Source organism: Emydura macquarii, unplaced genomic scaffold, assembly GCF_026122565.2.
Source record: "Emydura macquarii macquarii isolate MOO-44397 ecotype Brisbane River unplaced genomic scaffold, CSIRO-AGI_Emac_v2 contig_1483, whole genome shotgun sequence".
Taxonomy (NCBI): Eukaryota; Metazoa; Chordata; order Testudines; family Chelidae; genus Emydura; species Emydura macquarii.
In genome coordinates this window covers 1,359,555-1,375,988 of record NW_027131620.1, presented here as the reverse complement: position 1 = coordinate 1,375,988, position 16,434 = coordinate 1,359,555, and the positions used below count along the sequence as shown (strand labels likewise).

Sequence of the window (16,434 nt, the reverse complement as noted above, 5' to 3'; positions counted from 1 at the left end):
GGGCCCCACAGGGAGTCTGTGGGTGAGTCAGAAACTGCACGCAGGTCTCTCGAGTTCCAGCCTAGTTCCTCCCAGCTAGACCAGCCTTCCTAGCCGCGGGACTCTCTTACGTGCTGCATTGGAACAGCTGAGCAGAGGCGAGGCGGTTCCTTGCTCACCTCACTGCATGCAGCGCCGCACCCCGTCTGCCGGGCGTTTCAAAGAGACTCGTCGAAGGACACGCCTTAGCTGCACGAGCACGAGATGTGCTCCCCACACGATGCCAGACGAGGTCACCAAGGCCGAACAGCGGAGCAGGGCCAGCCCTGTATGCTCCTCAGCTGCACCTGGGGATCTGGGCTGGAAATGGCTTCGCAGTTTACCCACCAATGGCCTGGTTTCAAGGGGCTGGGTAGCCCTGGGCCCTCTTGACACACACGCAGCACCCACACCTGTTCTCGATTAGTCCTTCAATCACTCTTTGTCGAAGGAGTGGCTGTGCTCCTTGAGCTTCTGTTTGCTGCGTTTATACGGTATGTGTGTGATCGGTGCATGAGGGCCACGTTCAGATCTAGTGGTAGCCGTTGGGTCTCCACGGAGGTCCGTGGAGTTGCTCCACTTATACCACTATCTATGTCCCTAGATTGTGTCCTCCCCGGTGCATTGAGCCAGGCACTAGTCAAAATTCCCTTCCACAAGCTGGATGACTCAGGTCCGGCTGAATACGTGTCTGTGCAAACTGGGACCACATGCAGCTTCCAGTTTGTCTCCCAGACATCACAGGGAGCGGCTGGGGAGATAACTGGCCAGCTTATCGGCTGACGTACGTCGGCACAGAGCCGCCACTGAAGTCAGAGGAGCTACTCCAGTTTACACCAGGCAAGGCTCCGGTTCAACAACTGCACATCGACTGTCTGAAATCCTGCTATGGCCCCGTCTCGTACGGCTTATGCTACTAAATGGGAGTTGCAGTGAAAGGTGTGGGGGCAACCAAAGAAGGCAGTCCAACAGGGGATCTTTGGAAGTGTACAGAAGTAATGCCCGTGGGCCTGAGCCTCCGCTGGTGTACATTGCATAGTGCCATTGATGTCTCTGGAGCTTATGCCAAGTTACACCAGTGGAAGATCTGGCCCTAAGTTGTTAACATCTGTGTTGCTGCAGAGTCCTGTAAAGTTGCGGGCGAGGGTGGGAAATGGAAGTGCTGCTCTTTAGAGAAAAGCCTGCACTGCAGAGTGACCCATTTACCAATCACCTGGCTGGAAATTCCTCACTCTTTGGCTGGCAAACTCCTTGGCTTTCACCTGAAATCTGTTTTCAAAGGCCAGGTCTCTTTGCTAGGAGCTGCAGAGCTGACAGCCCATCTGTCCTGGTAAAGAGCAGAAGCAGCTGCACCATTCTGCTGGGAGGGGAGGGATTGGCCCTTAATAACCATTCTAGGATCGATCCTGTGAATGACGTTGCTGTCTATTGCACAGTCCTCTTGAAGCTCAATATCCCAGTGTGCCCGCTGTGCTCCCAGGGGCCTCCACTCTGGTTATGGCATCATTTAGAGAGAAATTCACCCTCCCAGCCCCAACCCGAGCGACTGGGCTTTGTGCAGGACACTAAATACACATGGAGCCTGTGGCTGCCTCTTCTGTCAGCTCCAAACCAAACTTCCCTCACACATTGAGGGCATAACACCTCCCCGGCATGGCTCATCCCTTCCCTCCAGCTTCACCTCTCTGGGGCTTCAGTGACTAGAGGATCAAAACCCTGTCACACCAATGCTTATGGGACAGCCACAACAACCAAAAGGGCGCCATCAACTCTCAGTTGAATTCTGATTCACATTTCACAACCATTTGGGCAAGTAACTTTCCCATTAGTTGTCCAGCACTGGTTGGCAGTTTTTTTGCACAGTTACCGTCTTTACGCGTGCAATGGTGGCAGCTGTGCACAGAAGTTCAGAGCACTGTGTGCACCTAAATTTAGAAAATCTGCCCATCGAGTCACAAGTGTGGCTAGAAGCAGAGTGTCAGTGAAAAGAAATGCCTTGTTCAGTGGCTGAGCTGTGGGAAGATGGCCCATTTTTAAAGTGTTTGTTCTTGTAACAACATCCATTGGCATTGCCGAGAGCTGCACTTAATGGGAGGCCATGAAGGAGGTGATTATATAAAGATCCACAAAGCGGCTGATATGGCTAAGCTGAGTTGATGATCTGATTACTTTGTTTGAAAACGTATTTTCCATTTTTGTACGACATACTCGGCTGTTCTAGCTGGGATCTCACAAAAGATTTTGTCTGGCACGTTATTAACTGTTCAGGTAACAAGAACAAAAGCATCATTATGAGCGGATGGCAATTTAAGCTGGGAGCTGACACTAAATCTCAGTTTCTTACTGAGTAGGGACTTATCAGTGTGTTGAAAAGGCGTCAGTTCTATCAGTAACATGATGGAGGCTGCAGAAACTGTCCCGATAATCTTCAGGAAACGCTTCTCAGGTTGAAAGTTTAAGGACATAAACCTCCCACAGGACTTTCCCTGAGGCTGCATCCAGGTGGCCAGTTCAGGGTCCAGAGGCCATTGCTGTGTGACTCCAAGTGGGCTTTCAGCACCGCGTGGTGTTCTGGTAGGCTCAGCACGGGCAGGTTACCCTGGGACTCAGTGTCTTGTTTTGTGATTGATTTCATTAGTTTTTCTGACATTAACTGTGCATAAGAGACAACAAATAGACAAAACGCAGCCAGTAAGTGCCTAGTGACATGTGCATGAAAGGAAGCTGTGCCCTGGTGCTCTGAAGCCTGCTTTGGGCATGTCTACACTGCCCTTGGACACCCGTGGCTGGCCCGTACCAGCTGACTCAGGCTCATGGGGCTTGGGCTAAGGGGTTGTTTAATTGCAGTGTAGATGTTCTGGGACCCTCCCACCTCACAGAGGCTCCCGCCCACGCCCAAATGCCTACAACACAATTAAACGGCACCTTAACCTGAGCTGCTTAGTTAGCTGGCATGGGCCAGCTGCAGGTTTTTAATTGTAGCGTAGAGAGATGCTTAGAGCTCATTAGTTCTAATCCTGACTCTGACATTGTCGCTGAGCCACTGAGATCCAAACGGGCAGAATTGACTCTGCAATTGCATCTCCAATTTGCATGTGCAATTCATGGGTGGTTATTAGAACTGGGTGGTCAATGGAGTTGGAATGATGGTGTTGTACATTTCAAACGATGTGATCGCATCCAGAGAACAGGGGTGTGTGTGAATCAGCTGAGATGCTTCTAAATAAATAATTGCCAGAGCTGTGCACATGTGGATGTACGTAGCTGGCGATTTGTCTGCAGGCACAAAAGTGGGTGCTAAAGCTAGGCACAGAGAGCTATGTTTTGGCACCTAAAGCAGTGACCTGGTTTTCAGAAGGGTCTGATTTCTCTGTCAGCAGGAGCGGCCGATGTTCAGTATCTATGAACCACTTACCTAGGTGCACAAATATGGGTTTAGGAGTCTTGCTCTCAGCACTTAAAATGGGAAGTTTGGGGCTCTCTTTAGTGAGGTCTAAACTGAGCTAGTCCAGTCCAGGGCTGCAACGCTCATGCTTGCGAACTTGTGTTGCTGGCGGGTTGGTCCAACCCTGCCTGTAACCCTTTTATGTGTTAGTCACCTGAGCAAGCGTTTGCAGGAATTCTCAGGCCGGTGAGAGCAGGAAATCCAGCATGTTAGCAAGACACCACTGTGTGCTTGGAGAGCTGTGCATTAACCCCCCGGAATGCTGAGTAACAGCCCGGCTGATTAACCTGGGTGTATTTGATACCTCTTGCTTAATAGCTTTTCCAGATTTACAAATAATTATTTATATTGGAATGTGTTAAAACCACAAACATTTTCTTTACACTCAAGCCATTATCCCAGATTTTACCATTTAGCCTTCTTTCCTCTTTGCCACAGCAGATTTTTGCTATATAAGACCTGCCTTTTCTATGTTTTCAAACGCCGAGGACAGTGAGAAGAAGGCTCCTATGGACAGCTACAGAACCGCTGGCTGATCAAGAGCTAAGCAAAGCGCGAAGAACACCTTTAAACCTCAGGAGAAGGTCAGATAAAGAAAGGAAAGAGCCCGTTATAAGGTGCTTTAAGTCTGCGGGGAGCACAGTTATCCAATGATTTCATTGTCCTCTCGATCCTTACAGTATTGCTGGGAAGAACTTTTGCTATTTATATTTAAATTTCTTTCATGATCCTGGGATAAATATGTCCTATTTTGGTAAAAAACAAAGATCAGAAAATTATGATTAATGAAATTTCCCATTGACTTCAGTGGGATTTGGATGAGGCCCAGTGGGAGCAGAATTAGGCCCCTTACTCCTTTCTCTCTCTCTTCCATCTCATGTATCTGATCTATTTCTCTACTTTCCTTGCCTGAATTTTCCTGGGATTCCTTGTTCTCGTCACAGTGCATCTCCTTTGATGACATGGCACATTGCTAACCAGAAATGTTCTCAACAGGGCGCAGACACCACGATGCTAAAGGCCTGGGCCGTTGCCATCTTCTGGGGTCTGCTGACACCATCCCTAAGCCAGCCTACGACAGATGCTGTGCTCAGGGTCAGTAAAGATGTACTAGGCAATGGTAAGTCAATGTAACGTCGTCTCTGGGGTATACAGGACAGCAGGAATAAATAATAGCTGCCAGCTGCACTGAAGCCACTGCAGAGACAAAGAGCAGCCACCCCTGTTATAGCAGGGGAAAAATGCATGGCAAGGGAAAACCCCCAGGCTTGTGTGACAGGGAGTATGGGCATAAACCCGACAGGTGTTCAGGAGGCATGATATGTCCGTGTGTTGGGCTCGTGTGCTGTTATGGGGAGTGCAGTACCCAGCTAACCCACATCAGCTGTGGAGTGCAATGAGCAGATAGGCATGCCACACATGAACTCCCGTCGAGGGCTGCCCATGACAGAGTGAAGTGCTGGCACCTCTTCCCAGGGGCTGGCCAGTGACAGCAATAGTCCCTGCTAAGCTTTCTACTGACCTGTTCTGAGGACGGCCCCCGTCTGGGGATGCTACGGTTACTGAGCTGCACGGCGCACAGCGCGGCCGTGCAGTTGGGATGCAGGACGGGTGCGTGGTAATTGTTGTTGTTGTGCAAGAAATTGTATTCTGCTTATACGAGCAGCAGCAGGCAAATTCACCACCCCTGTCTTTCACAGACAGCTCTTAATACTGCTGCCCACCCCTTTGGTGTCGAACTGGTCCAGAATTCCCTTTGCTGACATGCCAATGGCTGCAATTAGGAATTGTAATGTGCTGTCAAAGCAATGGCTGGAGCAAACCCCTCTACCCTCCGTGCGTATGGGATATATTCCAAACTCAGAAATGCAGGTGGTTAGTTGGCTTCATGCAGGCCTTGAGCTCATGGGCATAGGGGTGGTCTGACATCTCCCTTGTTAAAATAACACCCCAGAGGGTAGAAAAGAAGCCAGTGTCTCCTTTGTTGAATACTCACCATGTGCAATATTTCCAGCTGTCACAGGCTCGCTGGTACAAGGCAATGCCCTCCAAGGCGCACTCAGAGACGTGCCCCTCAACAGTAGAGGTCCAGATGGAGGCGGAGGTCTGCTAGGTGGCCTGGGTGGAGGTCTCCTTGGTGGTGGTGGTGGCGGCGGCGGCGGCGACGGCGGCCTACTTGGGGGTATTACCGGTGGTTTGCTTGGTGGTGGTGGTGGTGGTGGAGGGCTACTTAGTGGTTTGCTTGGTGGTGGTGGCGGCGGCCTACTTGGGGGTATTACCGGTGATTTGCTTGGTGGAGGTGGTGGTGGTGGTGGTGGCGGTGGCCTACTTGGGGGTCTTACTGGTGGTTTGCTTGGTGGAGGTGGTGGTGGTGGAGGGCTACTTAGTGGTTTGCTTGGTGGTGGTGGGGGTGGCGGCGGCGGCCTACTTGGGGGTCTTACTGGTGGTTTGCTTGGTGGAGGTGGTGGTGGTGGTCTCCTTGGCGGCGGCGGTGGTGGTGGTGATGCTTATGGGGGAGGCCTACCTGTGGCTGGTGGTGATGTTCCTGGCGGGAGTCTCCCCAGTGGCGTTGCTGGAGGATTGCTAGGAAAAGGAGGTCTGCTGGGTGATGGAGGTCTGCTTGGCACTGCAGGTGTACTCGGCGGTGCAGGTGGTCTGCTTGGCAATGGAGGTCTTCTGGGGAATGGAGGTCTACTCGGCGGTGGAGGTTTGCTCGGTATCCTCGGGGAAGGAGGTTTGCTCAGCACGGTCCAGGGGCTCACAGGGTAAGGAACACACCATAAATGTCTCTGCACAGAGGTGGGAATAATGTACTATATCTTGGGAGCAGCAGGCAAACTCCAGGAGGTTCCAAGAAGCCTCTCAGGCTTAGAAATTGGGCTGGAAATCCCATCAGGTTTCCACTACTTCCTGCTTATGGAAGGGTCAAAAATACAGCAGTGACATCATGTATCCAGTGTGATATATGGATTAGTGCTTCAGTACTTCTGTGCCCCACCTACCAGCTGAAAGCAGGAAGCAGATAGGCATGCACAAATGCAAGAGCTGCATTGAGCTACTGGGTAGAATTTTTCAATCTAGTTATCACCTTGTTTGCAAGGTTCCCATTTTAAAGCTTCTAAACTAATAGAGTACAACACTGAACAAAAACATATAATGGTAAAGCACCCAGTACAATCATGTTAGACAATTACCTCTGTGTGCCATTGGCTATTGCCATCTCCTGGCTGAATGGTCAATTGATAGCCATGTACATTGGGAACCAGGATTTGAGGGAATTTGGTTGCTTAAGGTTCTGTCTCCATTGGCACTTGCATCATTTCAGTGGAGGCATTTTGAAATTATTCTGGTCACAGGGTTCTGCTGTGCACAGAGCTCACCATTAAACACCTTGTTTAAGCATTCGAGATCCTTGCTCTTGATGAAGTGCTAAAGTGACTTAGAACAATGTATCTTTAAACAGTTATGCATTAGTCCAAATGATCTTCAAAGCACTTCAGAAGATCCCATTTGTGTGCAATATTTCTGAGTAGCGTCTCGAGACTTAGCCCTCCAGGTCATTCAGTTGCTCACCCTCACGTTTCGTATCCTGCAGGTTAAGAATTGTGGAACTAACACTCCCCAGAGTGTCCTTGAAGCTCCTACCAGGGATTGGAGTCCACCTGAACCTATATACTAGAGTAGCAATCAATGGTAAGAGGTGAGTAGGGCACGCGTTGGGAAGGGTCTAATTCACTGCTGACAGCTAGCACCAGCACTGGGCATTCTCTAACCACTGAGCCGGGGCTGGCATCCTTACTGATGAAAGTGTCAGCTTTGAAGGCGGCCAAACATAATTCACTGGATAACACCAGGGACTCAGAGTCTAAACCACTGGGAAGTGAAGCAGAGGCAGAGGGATGTGGGATGGGCGTTGATGTAGCAGGTAGGCCTGGGGAGAATCCTTAGACACAACCCAGAGTTTGGGTTTCTCCACTGGGAGGAGACCCTTCCTTTGACATTGTTCTCTTCTTTTTGTGCAGCCTCCTCGGTTTGCTTGACATCGCCGTGGAAGTGAATATCACATCGAAAGTCAGATTGACCATGGATGGCACAGGTTACCCCAAACTGGTGGCTGAGAACTGTGACACCCTTCTTGGGGGTATTAAAGTCAGACTGCTTAGAGGGTAGGTGCCAGAGGTATTTTAAATTGACCATAATCTAATGGCATTTTGAGCATGTATTGATGACCTTCAGAGTCAAATCTTCTGAACTGAATGTTCAGAAGCATGCATTAAAATGTTTTTGTGCCTAATTTGCATGTGTGATCGTAGCTGTTGTGGTGAATGCATGTGCAAATGGCTAGTTAAGCATCTAGCTGGTCACATACACATGCAATTAACAAAGCCAATATTATTTTGGTGCTATTCAATATTTATGTACAGTACACTGGTCGCTATTGAAAAGTTGGCACTTACCTAGAGTTCCGCGGAGTGGTATGTGAGATACTACAGTTATTTCATAAGGAAATACAGATATTCTGCTCTTGGATTTTTTAAATTGATACCACTCTGTGTGTTCAGAGATTCACAGCATTTCACACACACAGCACAGTAACTTCCTGGGGCATGGTCATTCTTTTTTTAAAGATTTGAACACTTTAAAAAGGTTAAGCTGTAGCCCAACAAGCTCAGTAGCAAACCTCTCATTCATTTCAGTGGGATGAGAATTTGGTTTGTCACAGCTTTCAAAATCCAAGCCTCCACAACGCACTTTACTATTTTATACTGCTGTCTTCTTGCCAGGGCTGTCACTTCCAGGTGTCCATAGTAGTACTCCCAGCGTACTGTTCAGCCAAAGTTCTGTTCTTCAGCAAGATACTTTTATTCCTCAGCAACATTTTTCCTCCTTCTGTTTTATTTTTCTCAGCCTGCTCCCAATTGTGGATAACTTATTGGCACGTGTCCTTAACGGACTGCTTCCCGAACTGGTAAGTCCAAAAAGAGTAGGTTAGGGCTTCACATAACGAAAGTCATGCTCCAAAATGCCTTTAGAATATTTTTTAAAAGCCAATATTTTAATCTTTCTAAAAAAAAATGAGAATCTGTTAGACAATCTTTAAGAAACGTAAAGGTAACCCTCTGCCAAATGGCGCTATTTGCTCCTGGAGTCGCCTTTTGACTCCCAAATATTAACAAAGAAGGGAGAAGAGAATAAATCACCAGTAGAGAGGGGTTCAGGCTGTAACATGTAGACCCAGATCCAGATTTCATACACTCTAGAGATTAGATCCAGTCCATTATAAAGACATAAGCCATTGGTAAAAAGTTTCAGTCCTGATCTAAGCTTATACTCAAGCACTACCATTCTTTCAAAGTTCAGGGTCTTTGGCTCCAGAATTTTGGTTTGGGTCCATCTCTAATTCTACAGCAACCAGAGACTATCAGGTGTCTGCTGAAAACATCCCTTCTCTGGAAAACTCAGAGCTTAGAAACCTAAAAGGGCAAATCTAGTCCTGGAGCAATGAGTGAGCCTGTGAAAATGTGCCCCACAGCCCCAGTCCTGCCCCATTCAGATCAGTGGGATTTGTTCCATTGACTTCAATGGAGCAGGATCAAGTCCTATATACCTGGTGCCTCTGAAGTCCCAGAAGTCTGTTAAGCACCTGTCTAGCTGCCCCTCTGTGCTTGCGGCACTGGTTTGTGAGGTAGTCTGGGGATGCCAGGTGGGCACTGCTGGATCAAATGTGCCTTCCTTTGAAATTCTGGGCCGGAGCACCTGGCCAAATTTACTAGGTGGTTCATAACTTTTAAGAACCTTTCTGGCTAGGCTGAGATCCGAGGGGATTGAATCCCTGATGCCTTCCTCTGAGAACTCCCGGGGCTGGGATACAAGCTTTGGCCCCTCTGTCACTGACATTAATGGTGGTTTTCCTTGGACATGGAAGGCAGTGGAGCAAGCTCCAGGGGCAGATCCTCAGCTGACGCAAAGGCGAGCTCATTCATGCAAATTTACACCAGCTGAGGATCTGGCCACAGGCATTTCACTCCAGTGTTTTGATTCGTCTGTGGCCCGTTGATACCCGTTAGTTGCATTCACCAGCCTGACTTTGGGTTGCGTCTGGTTCCTGTGAGCGCCTCACTGAAGCCGTTATCTCTTGCAGCTCTGCCCGGTGGTCGATGTTGTCCTAGGGCTGGTCAATGACGAACTGGGCCTCGTGAACTGTAAGTGTCTGGCAGCCTCATTGCTTTTCCTTTCTCCATTCCCTGTGCTCCCTGGCGGGCTGGTTGCACAATACACAGCCCTGGAGGAAACAATGAGCTGTCAGGGCAAAACGTGCTAATTTAAATCCATCACCTGCTCTGGCCCTAGACACAAGACCTTCAAGGAACTGCTTTGCTCTGACCCTACTCGTCCCTGCCCACTACCGATAGAGGGCAGCCATGGAGCAGAACTCCACCTCCCACGGGGTAGTGCGTCCTATGTATGCACCCCTTTCACACCCCAAATCCCTCCCTTTCCCCAGCCTTCCCCATTAGCCAGAAAACCTCTGCACTCACCTAAGCGGGGGCACAATTTACCCCTAAGATAATATCTGGCATTGGATCTGAATATGATCTTTCCAGAGGCTCCCAGTTTTTGTTCATTTTGGAGAGGTGGAATTCTCTGGGCCTGGCTCCGTACTTCCCCAGTGCTGGGGGTGCGTACAGGGGAGTTCTGGCAGGAGCCCGCCTCCACTGCCAGCCATGGAAAACATTGGTTGCCAGGAGCTCAGCTTCCATCCATCGCACTGCCTGGTAGAGAGAGCAGTGTCTGAGTTGGCTGCTCGGAACACCTCGCGGGCCAGGGAAGTTTGCGGGAGACAGAGCTGCTGGCAGACAGGAGAGAGACGAATTACTTCCAAACCCAAATGATGATCATCAGTTTTCTGTTTATTTCAATGCAGCTCTGGTGCCCCTGGGTGTCCTGGGAAGCATCCAGTACACCGTATCAAGCCTTCCGCTCGTAACCGGTCAGTTTCTTGAAGTAGATTTAAATGTAAGTCCCGTTCTTCTCATTTGTACACAAGGGCTCTGATGTTTCGTGTCATTGCAGTGATTGCTCCTCCTGCAGTTTGGGGGGGCATTTCCTAGGGGACCCACTGATCTCACGTAGACTTGAACAGAGAATTCCTGTTGTTCAATGTGTGAAAGACTCCCTCTGACAATAGAGAGCTTTGGTTGTAGCCTCTGCTCTGGTCCGCTTCCTATTGAAGCCCTTGGAGAACTGTCTCAGGACCAGGCCCTATATCACATGAGCTGTTAACGTTCTCATGTTTTTAATTTAATACAATTCTGGAGAGAGGACAAAGCAGCTGCATGATAGATTCTGGCCCAGGGTTAGTTAAATGTGAAATTATTTCATGGCTGTTCCTAACCAAATGAACCTAAAGTTAAAAAATACCATGAAGATCATGTGCCACGTCTCTGAAAGTTTATAACCCTTTCTCCTGGGCTTCCAGACTATAGTTGGGTCCGTAGCAGGCGGCCTCATTGACTACCCCCTGGGCAAACCAGAAGCTGTCCCCAGAGCACCACGCGTACCAGTGCCGCCCATGCCACCGATGGCAGACACCGCCTCCTCCCAGCTGGGACTCTCTGTGAACTTCCTTAGCTCTGTAATATCTCTCCTGCAGAAGAAAGGGGCTTTCGATATAGACATCTCTGACGGAATGGTGAGTAGCAAAGTAGCCAAGGAGGGAGTATGGTAACCCCCCTTAGCTTCTGAGTTAAGACGAGATTGTAGCCTAATGCGGTAGGGCAGCAGGTATGTACAACTGGACCCAAGCTGTACGTTTTTAGCAGTGAATTATCAGACACCAGGTATGCTGCTTATTCAGGCAGAGAAACGAAAAACGCTGGTCTGTCTGCTTAAAGCTCACGAGGTGGTGTTAATGCTGCAAAGGCTTAATTAGGTTAATGCTACCAAAGCGGTAGACGCTGGTCACATGATGGGCACGATTCACTGAATTATTCCTTTTTTATTTGTCACAGTTTCCTGAGCTTCCTCCACTAACAACATCGCTCCTTGGAGCCATGGTTCCTGCGGTTAGTGAGTTCTATTGTTGTATTTTACAGCAAATGCTCTGGTGATCAGGGCCATGAATGTATTCCGGGGCGGGGGGGGGGGGGAGGAGTAGAGAGATCCACTTCCTTTTCCTTGCTTATTAAGGGCCTAACCCAAAGCCCACTGAAGTTAGCAGTGGGAATCCCATTGACTTGAGTGGATTTTGGATCTGACTCTAAAGTCCAAAACACAATGGGCTAGACCCTGTCTTATGAGATGGCCCCTTGGTGCTGTTCTGGTGGTGCAGTGGATCTGCCCCTATCTATTTTAATAAGATAGCGACAGGCCCCGATCCTCAGATCAGGTCATGATGCTCTAGATTCAGCCCTGGACTTGAATGGTTGATGCAGTGATTCATCTCAGCATTATTCCAGGTTCAATCCATTCACATCAATGGAGTTAGACCTGAAGGAAAGCAATAATGAATCTGGCCAACTTACTCACAGCTCACTCTATATGTTCGAAGGAATCTAGCTGCATTGCAGGGAATTCCTGCTCGCTCTGATTTAGTGTAGCCCAGCTCTATAGCTGGTGCCATCCTGCTCTCTACAACTCCACACCTACGCCCTTGAATTTCCACAGGTTTACCGGAAGTTCCCCAAGGCACAGCCATTGCTGCTGAAAGTTGAAGTCCCTGAAATTCCCACCGTGACCTTGAAAAGAAAAAAAGGCTTGATACAACTCAATGCTACTGTAGAGGTGTTGGTTGCCCAGTCTGACGATGCCCTCCAATCCCTCTGTGTTCTGAACATTGTACGTATTGAAAAATAGCCACAGCACCGCTCAGTCAAACCATTTCTGTCAGTGGACTGTTGTTGGAGGGGTAAACCCTTTGCTTCCGTTCCTCTGCAATGGGATCCACACATTGAGGGCATGCACATATGAGCAAAAGTCTCTGCTCTAGACTTGAGATGAGTGGCTGCTTTCATCTCTCATGAGTGAATGCAGGAAAAGGCCAGCTTCCGAGACTGACTGACTTTTATTTTCTAACTGCAGGATGCTTCTTTGCTGGCCCAATTTTCTGTTGAAAACAACAAACTGAAGATCAGTGTCAATCTTGACAAGTATGAAGTCTTTTTTATCATTATCCTTAGTTCATTGTTGTTCGGGAATGATATGGGGTAGGGGAGAGGGATAAGGATCCTGTGTGTTAATTCACATAGCACCTTCTTGGAGATGTGAAAATTTGGAAGTTGCTGGTAAAATTAAATTCACTTGACTTTTTTCCTTTTTCTGCAGGACTGATCTCTCCTTGGCTTCCTCCTCCATTGGCGAATTTGATGTAAGAGCATAGGTTGCTTCAGCAATGTGTGCAATCTATTGATGGAAGCAAAGTGCTGACTCTAGCAATACAAGGGTTGATTAGAGTGTAAAATCAGTGTTGTTTTTTATACAATACGTTCTATTGCCTTTAGATATGAGTTTATTTCATGGGATGTTCCGGGAGCAACCTTCACACAATGGTGTAAATGGCTGTTTGTAAGACATGCTGATGATTAATGTGGTATTGACCTTAGGATATATTGGGACAGTGGTGAAAGGGGCAGTAATTACATTTATTTAATTCACTCTCTTTTATTCCACTAAGCTCCCAAAGGCTTACATGAATTCCACAATGAAAAGTGTTCTGTATTAACAGTGTTTGCTTTGTAGACTTAAGTTCTTCACTTAGTTTTCCATCCCTGTTTCATTCTTTATAGACAGGGATGTTTTAATCTCCATAAGTTGTGTGAAAAACATCTCATTAGCTTTCCCAGCAAAGGGGTAGATGCATCAAGCTTTAATGTAGAGGACAGAAGGAAAATTCAGGAGCAACCACAGGATTTTCATTTCTTAGCTTAACTGAAGATAAAGTATGTTTGGCTTCCAGAGAAGATTAATTGCAGAGAATAACTTAGTGCTAACTGCCAACTGATCTATGGACTGGCATCAATTTTGGACTAAAATGATAACTGCATAATCCGTGAAAAAGTGCTGCACTCAGATTCTGACTGAGCTAAAGTTTATTGGTTCTGGAGCGATGGAGCAGGCACTGGGCCAGCCAGGCTCTGTTGTAGTTAAATCCAGAGTAGCTGAATTGACTCCCTGTAGCTGAGATCTGAATCCTGGGCCATTGTTTAGAGAATAAGCATCTCCATTAAATCATTTCTGTACCTGATTCAGGTCTCACTTTGGAAGCCGCTGGTTGGCAAGATTTTTGATGTTGCCTTCCTGCCTGCAGTGAACAGTAAGGACAACTTTATTTTTCATTCATGTATTCATTTGCACTAGACTGTACACAATATAATGGTTTATACATTTTCGATTTACATTAGCTTCACACAGTAGAACCTACTGGAGCTAATTTGTACTAACGAAGGTGAGGCTCATATCAGATGATTGAATTTTGTCAATAAACACAACAATAAAACAAAGCAGACATACTGCATTGCCCAGCTGGCTTTGTGCGTTTGGTTGGATGACTGCCATTTCATAGTATGCTAGAAAAAGGATATTTTGCAGAAGTAATGAAGTCCTAGTGACATGACTCACAACAGAACTCGACTTCGATTGCAGTGATCTGAATGAAGGAAAGTTAGTTTAAAGAAAACATAGTAAGAGTGATTGCAGCTGAGTGAGCAGAGAACAGATGGAGAAATTAAACAATGGCTCCCATTTCCGTTCGCCTGGAAAGCTAACTCTGACTTCTGTTCTTATCTGCAGGTGTGTTAGGAGGAGGCATTCCTCTCCCCAAACTGATGAACATCGACTTTAGTAATGCTGACATCGATGTCATTGAAGTAAGTGTTTTGAGAAGGCAGTGTTTCCCTGCAACACCCCCTTATTCCCCAGGTTCTCAGGGAGATAATAGTTTGCTACAAGAAAGACTGTGTTTGTTATTTGAAAAGAAAATGTTTAAACGTGAGACAACATTGCAATGCAATTTTTCAAAAGTAATGTCTCCCCTTACTGGTTGAATTCTCCATTCAATATGCGCAGGACACTTGTTCCTAACGGGGTCCACGTAACTGGTGTTAATGGTATTCACAGTGTCACGTCCTTCCATGGTCTCTCTTGCTGCACTGCCCTGAAAGTTCATTACGGAGCAATCCATTGCCAGGAATGTCAGGCAAAGGAACAGATCTGTGCATTGAAAACACAGCAGAGGGTGTTTGTGTGTTTGTTTAGGGAATTGAGCTAAACACCTTTGATTACCTGTTTTGTTAGGATCTTCTTGTGTTATCAGCATGAGTCAGTGAAGCCAGGTTGAAAAGAGTCCCCTGCATTTATGCCTCTCCCACCTGAAAAACAAAGACTCCGGCTTGACTGCAGAGTGCTGAGCAATGCTACTCTTCATATCTGGTATGTTGAAACAAGGCTGTGGCCCTTTCCAAACAACAAGTACTGCCAGTTTGCTACTTTGATTAAAGCCTTGACTTACTGGAATCAAAATGTACCTGGTCTGCTTCAGATAATTAACAGGAATATTCTTTACTGGCTTGAAAATGTTAAGGGTGTTTGGAAAATGCTTGTATGTTTTGTAATTGTTGTGTGACTGTTTTAATAAAAGATTCTGATTTCTCTGCAATCAGAATGGTGCTTTTTCTTTGCCAAACGCTGGGCATGTCTACCAAATAACTGGAACGAGGCAAAACCGTGGAATTATCGGCCAGCAAGTGCTGCAGTCCATTGCATGTTACCGTGGGCTCCTTTTCAAGGGCCTTGTTCAAAATTTCAGGTCCCAAGGCATTTTAACTGCTCAAAAATCTCCAGCAGGAGGAATTATTCCTACAAAGAGCCTGGATTAGTGTTGTTATCTTTAGTAAGTGACTTTGGAACAAGGGAGACCACAGCTGCGATGCCCCCTCCTAGTCACACGTGGAAAGATAGAAACTCATAGAAATCATCATTGTTCACTTCCTGTGAAATCCATTCTTAAAAACTTTGTGAGATACTCAAAGTTCTGCCAAGTTTCGGGCACATGCTTGGCACAGCTGCAACCCTGCCTGTCTGATGTTGGCAAGTGCATTGTGGTTTGTTTCTGGAAGGACATGCCAAGCCAGTGATTTGATGCTTGTTACTGAGTGCATCACCTAGCTTATTTATGCGATAATTCTTCCTTCAGGTAGGCTGCTAATTCCAGCTACTAATCTTTTGCTAATTCCCCTAATGCTTTAAAATCAGCCATGATACTAATAGTGAAAAAGAAGGTTCTGGGAAGGCGTGGTTTGGCTGGAAAACCGTGTGTTCCAGGGGCAGACAAGAGGCCTGAAAGCCGGGAGAACCAGAGAGGAAAAGTTCAAAGTAAACCTCAGCAGATTTCAAATGACTTTTTAAAATCCTCTTGCTACGGGTGTGGGTGGCGCCCTGAGTCCCCACAGAGATGCGCCCTTTGGCCATGTCTGCCAGTAAATGAATGGAGTGGGACCCCTGGATGGTGTTCTTGACCTAGGTGATGAGCCCAGCACTGGGGGTTCTCACATCTTCTTCATCCTCCGGAGGATGAGGGCTCCAGCAGGGCTCTCTCCCCCATTCCGTAGGAGAGGTTGGCTCCTGGGTTGTTTTAGTCTAGCAAGGTTATTCCTGGTCCACGATGAGAACAGCCATGGTGCAAAAAAACCAGAGGCTCTGAAACCGAGTGTTGCGTCAGCTGTGATGTGGTTTGGTAAAGAGCTGGTCGCCAGTTCTTCGATTGAGAATGCCGATTAGTCAAAATCCCAACGTTTTCCAGGGATGGTGTGATGCCCATGAAGCTGCAATGGAGCCAGGCTGAATTCCAATGGCACCCTGCTTCATTCCCTGGCTCCCTGTCATCCCACCCGACCAGCTAACTCGGAGCTGAGAGCCTGGGAACGCTGGCTTCCAAGCACCTGGCTCTTGGGCAGCATCCTGAGGGTTTCCAGCCT

At 47.5% G+C, this 16,434-nt stretch overlaps 1 protein-coding gene across 1 annotated transcript; it reads left to right on the top strand.

Moving 5' to 3' along the window:
- Positions 1–4,474: 4,474 nt before the first annotated feature.
- Positions 4,475–14,964, top strand: BPIFB4 (BPI fold containing family B member 4). Its single transcript, XM_067554535.1, has 15 exons — positions 4,475–4,583; positions 5,478–6,228; positions 7,059–7,163; positions 7,486–7,629; positions 8,372–8,432; positions 9,606–9,666; positions 10,389–10,480; positions 10,944–11,156; positions 11,476–11,529; positions 12,131–12,301; positions 12,545–12,612; positions 12,788–12,830; positions 13,712–13,775; positions 14,252–14,328; positions 14,756–14,964. The coding sequence occupies exons 1-15, from the start codon at positions 4,475–4,477 to the stop codon at positions 14,777–14,779; spliced, it is 2,037 nt and encodes a 678-aa protein (XP_067410636.1). The 3' UTR covers positions 14,780–14,964.
- Positions 14,965–16,434: the final 1,470 nt, after the last annotated feature.

Bases quoted from the DNA above. Each gene is read 5' to 3' on its own strand.
- BPIFB4 (XM_067554535.1), top strand. From the start codon at position 4,475: ATGCTAAAGGCCTGGGCCGTTGCCATCTTCTGGGGTCTGCTGACACCA. The intron at 8,433-9,605 runs GTAAGTCCAAAA...TATCTCTTGCAG, and splicing joins ACGGACTGCTTCCCGAACTG to CTCTGCCCGGTGGTCGATGT. The intron at 9,667-10,388 runs GTAAGTGTCTGG...ATTTCAATGCAG, and splicing joins CGAACTGGGCCTCGTGAACT to CTCTGGTGCCCCTGGGTGTC.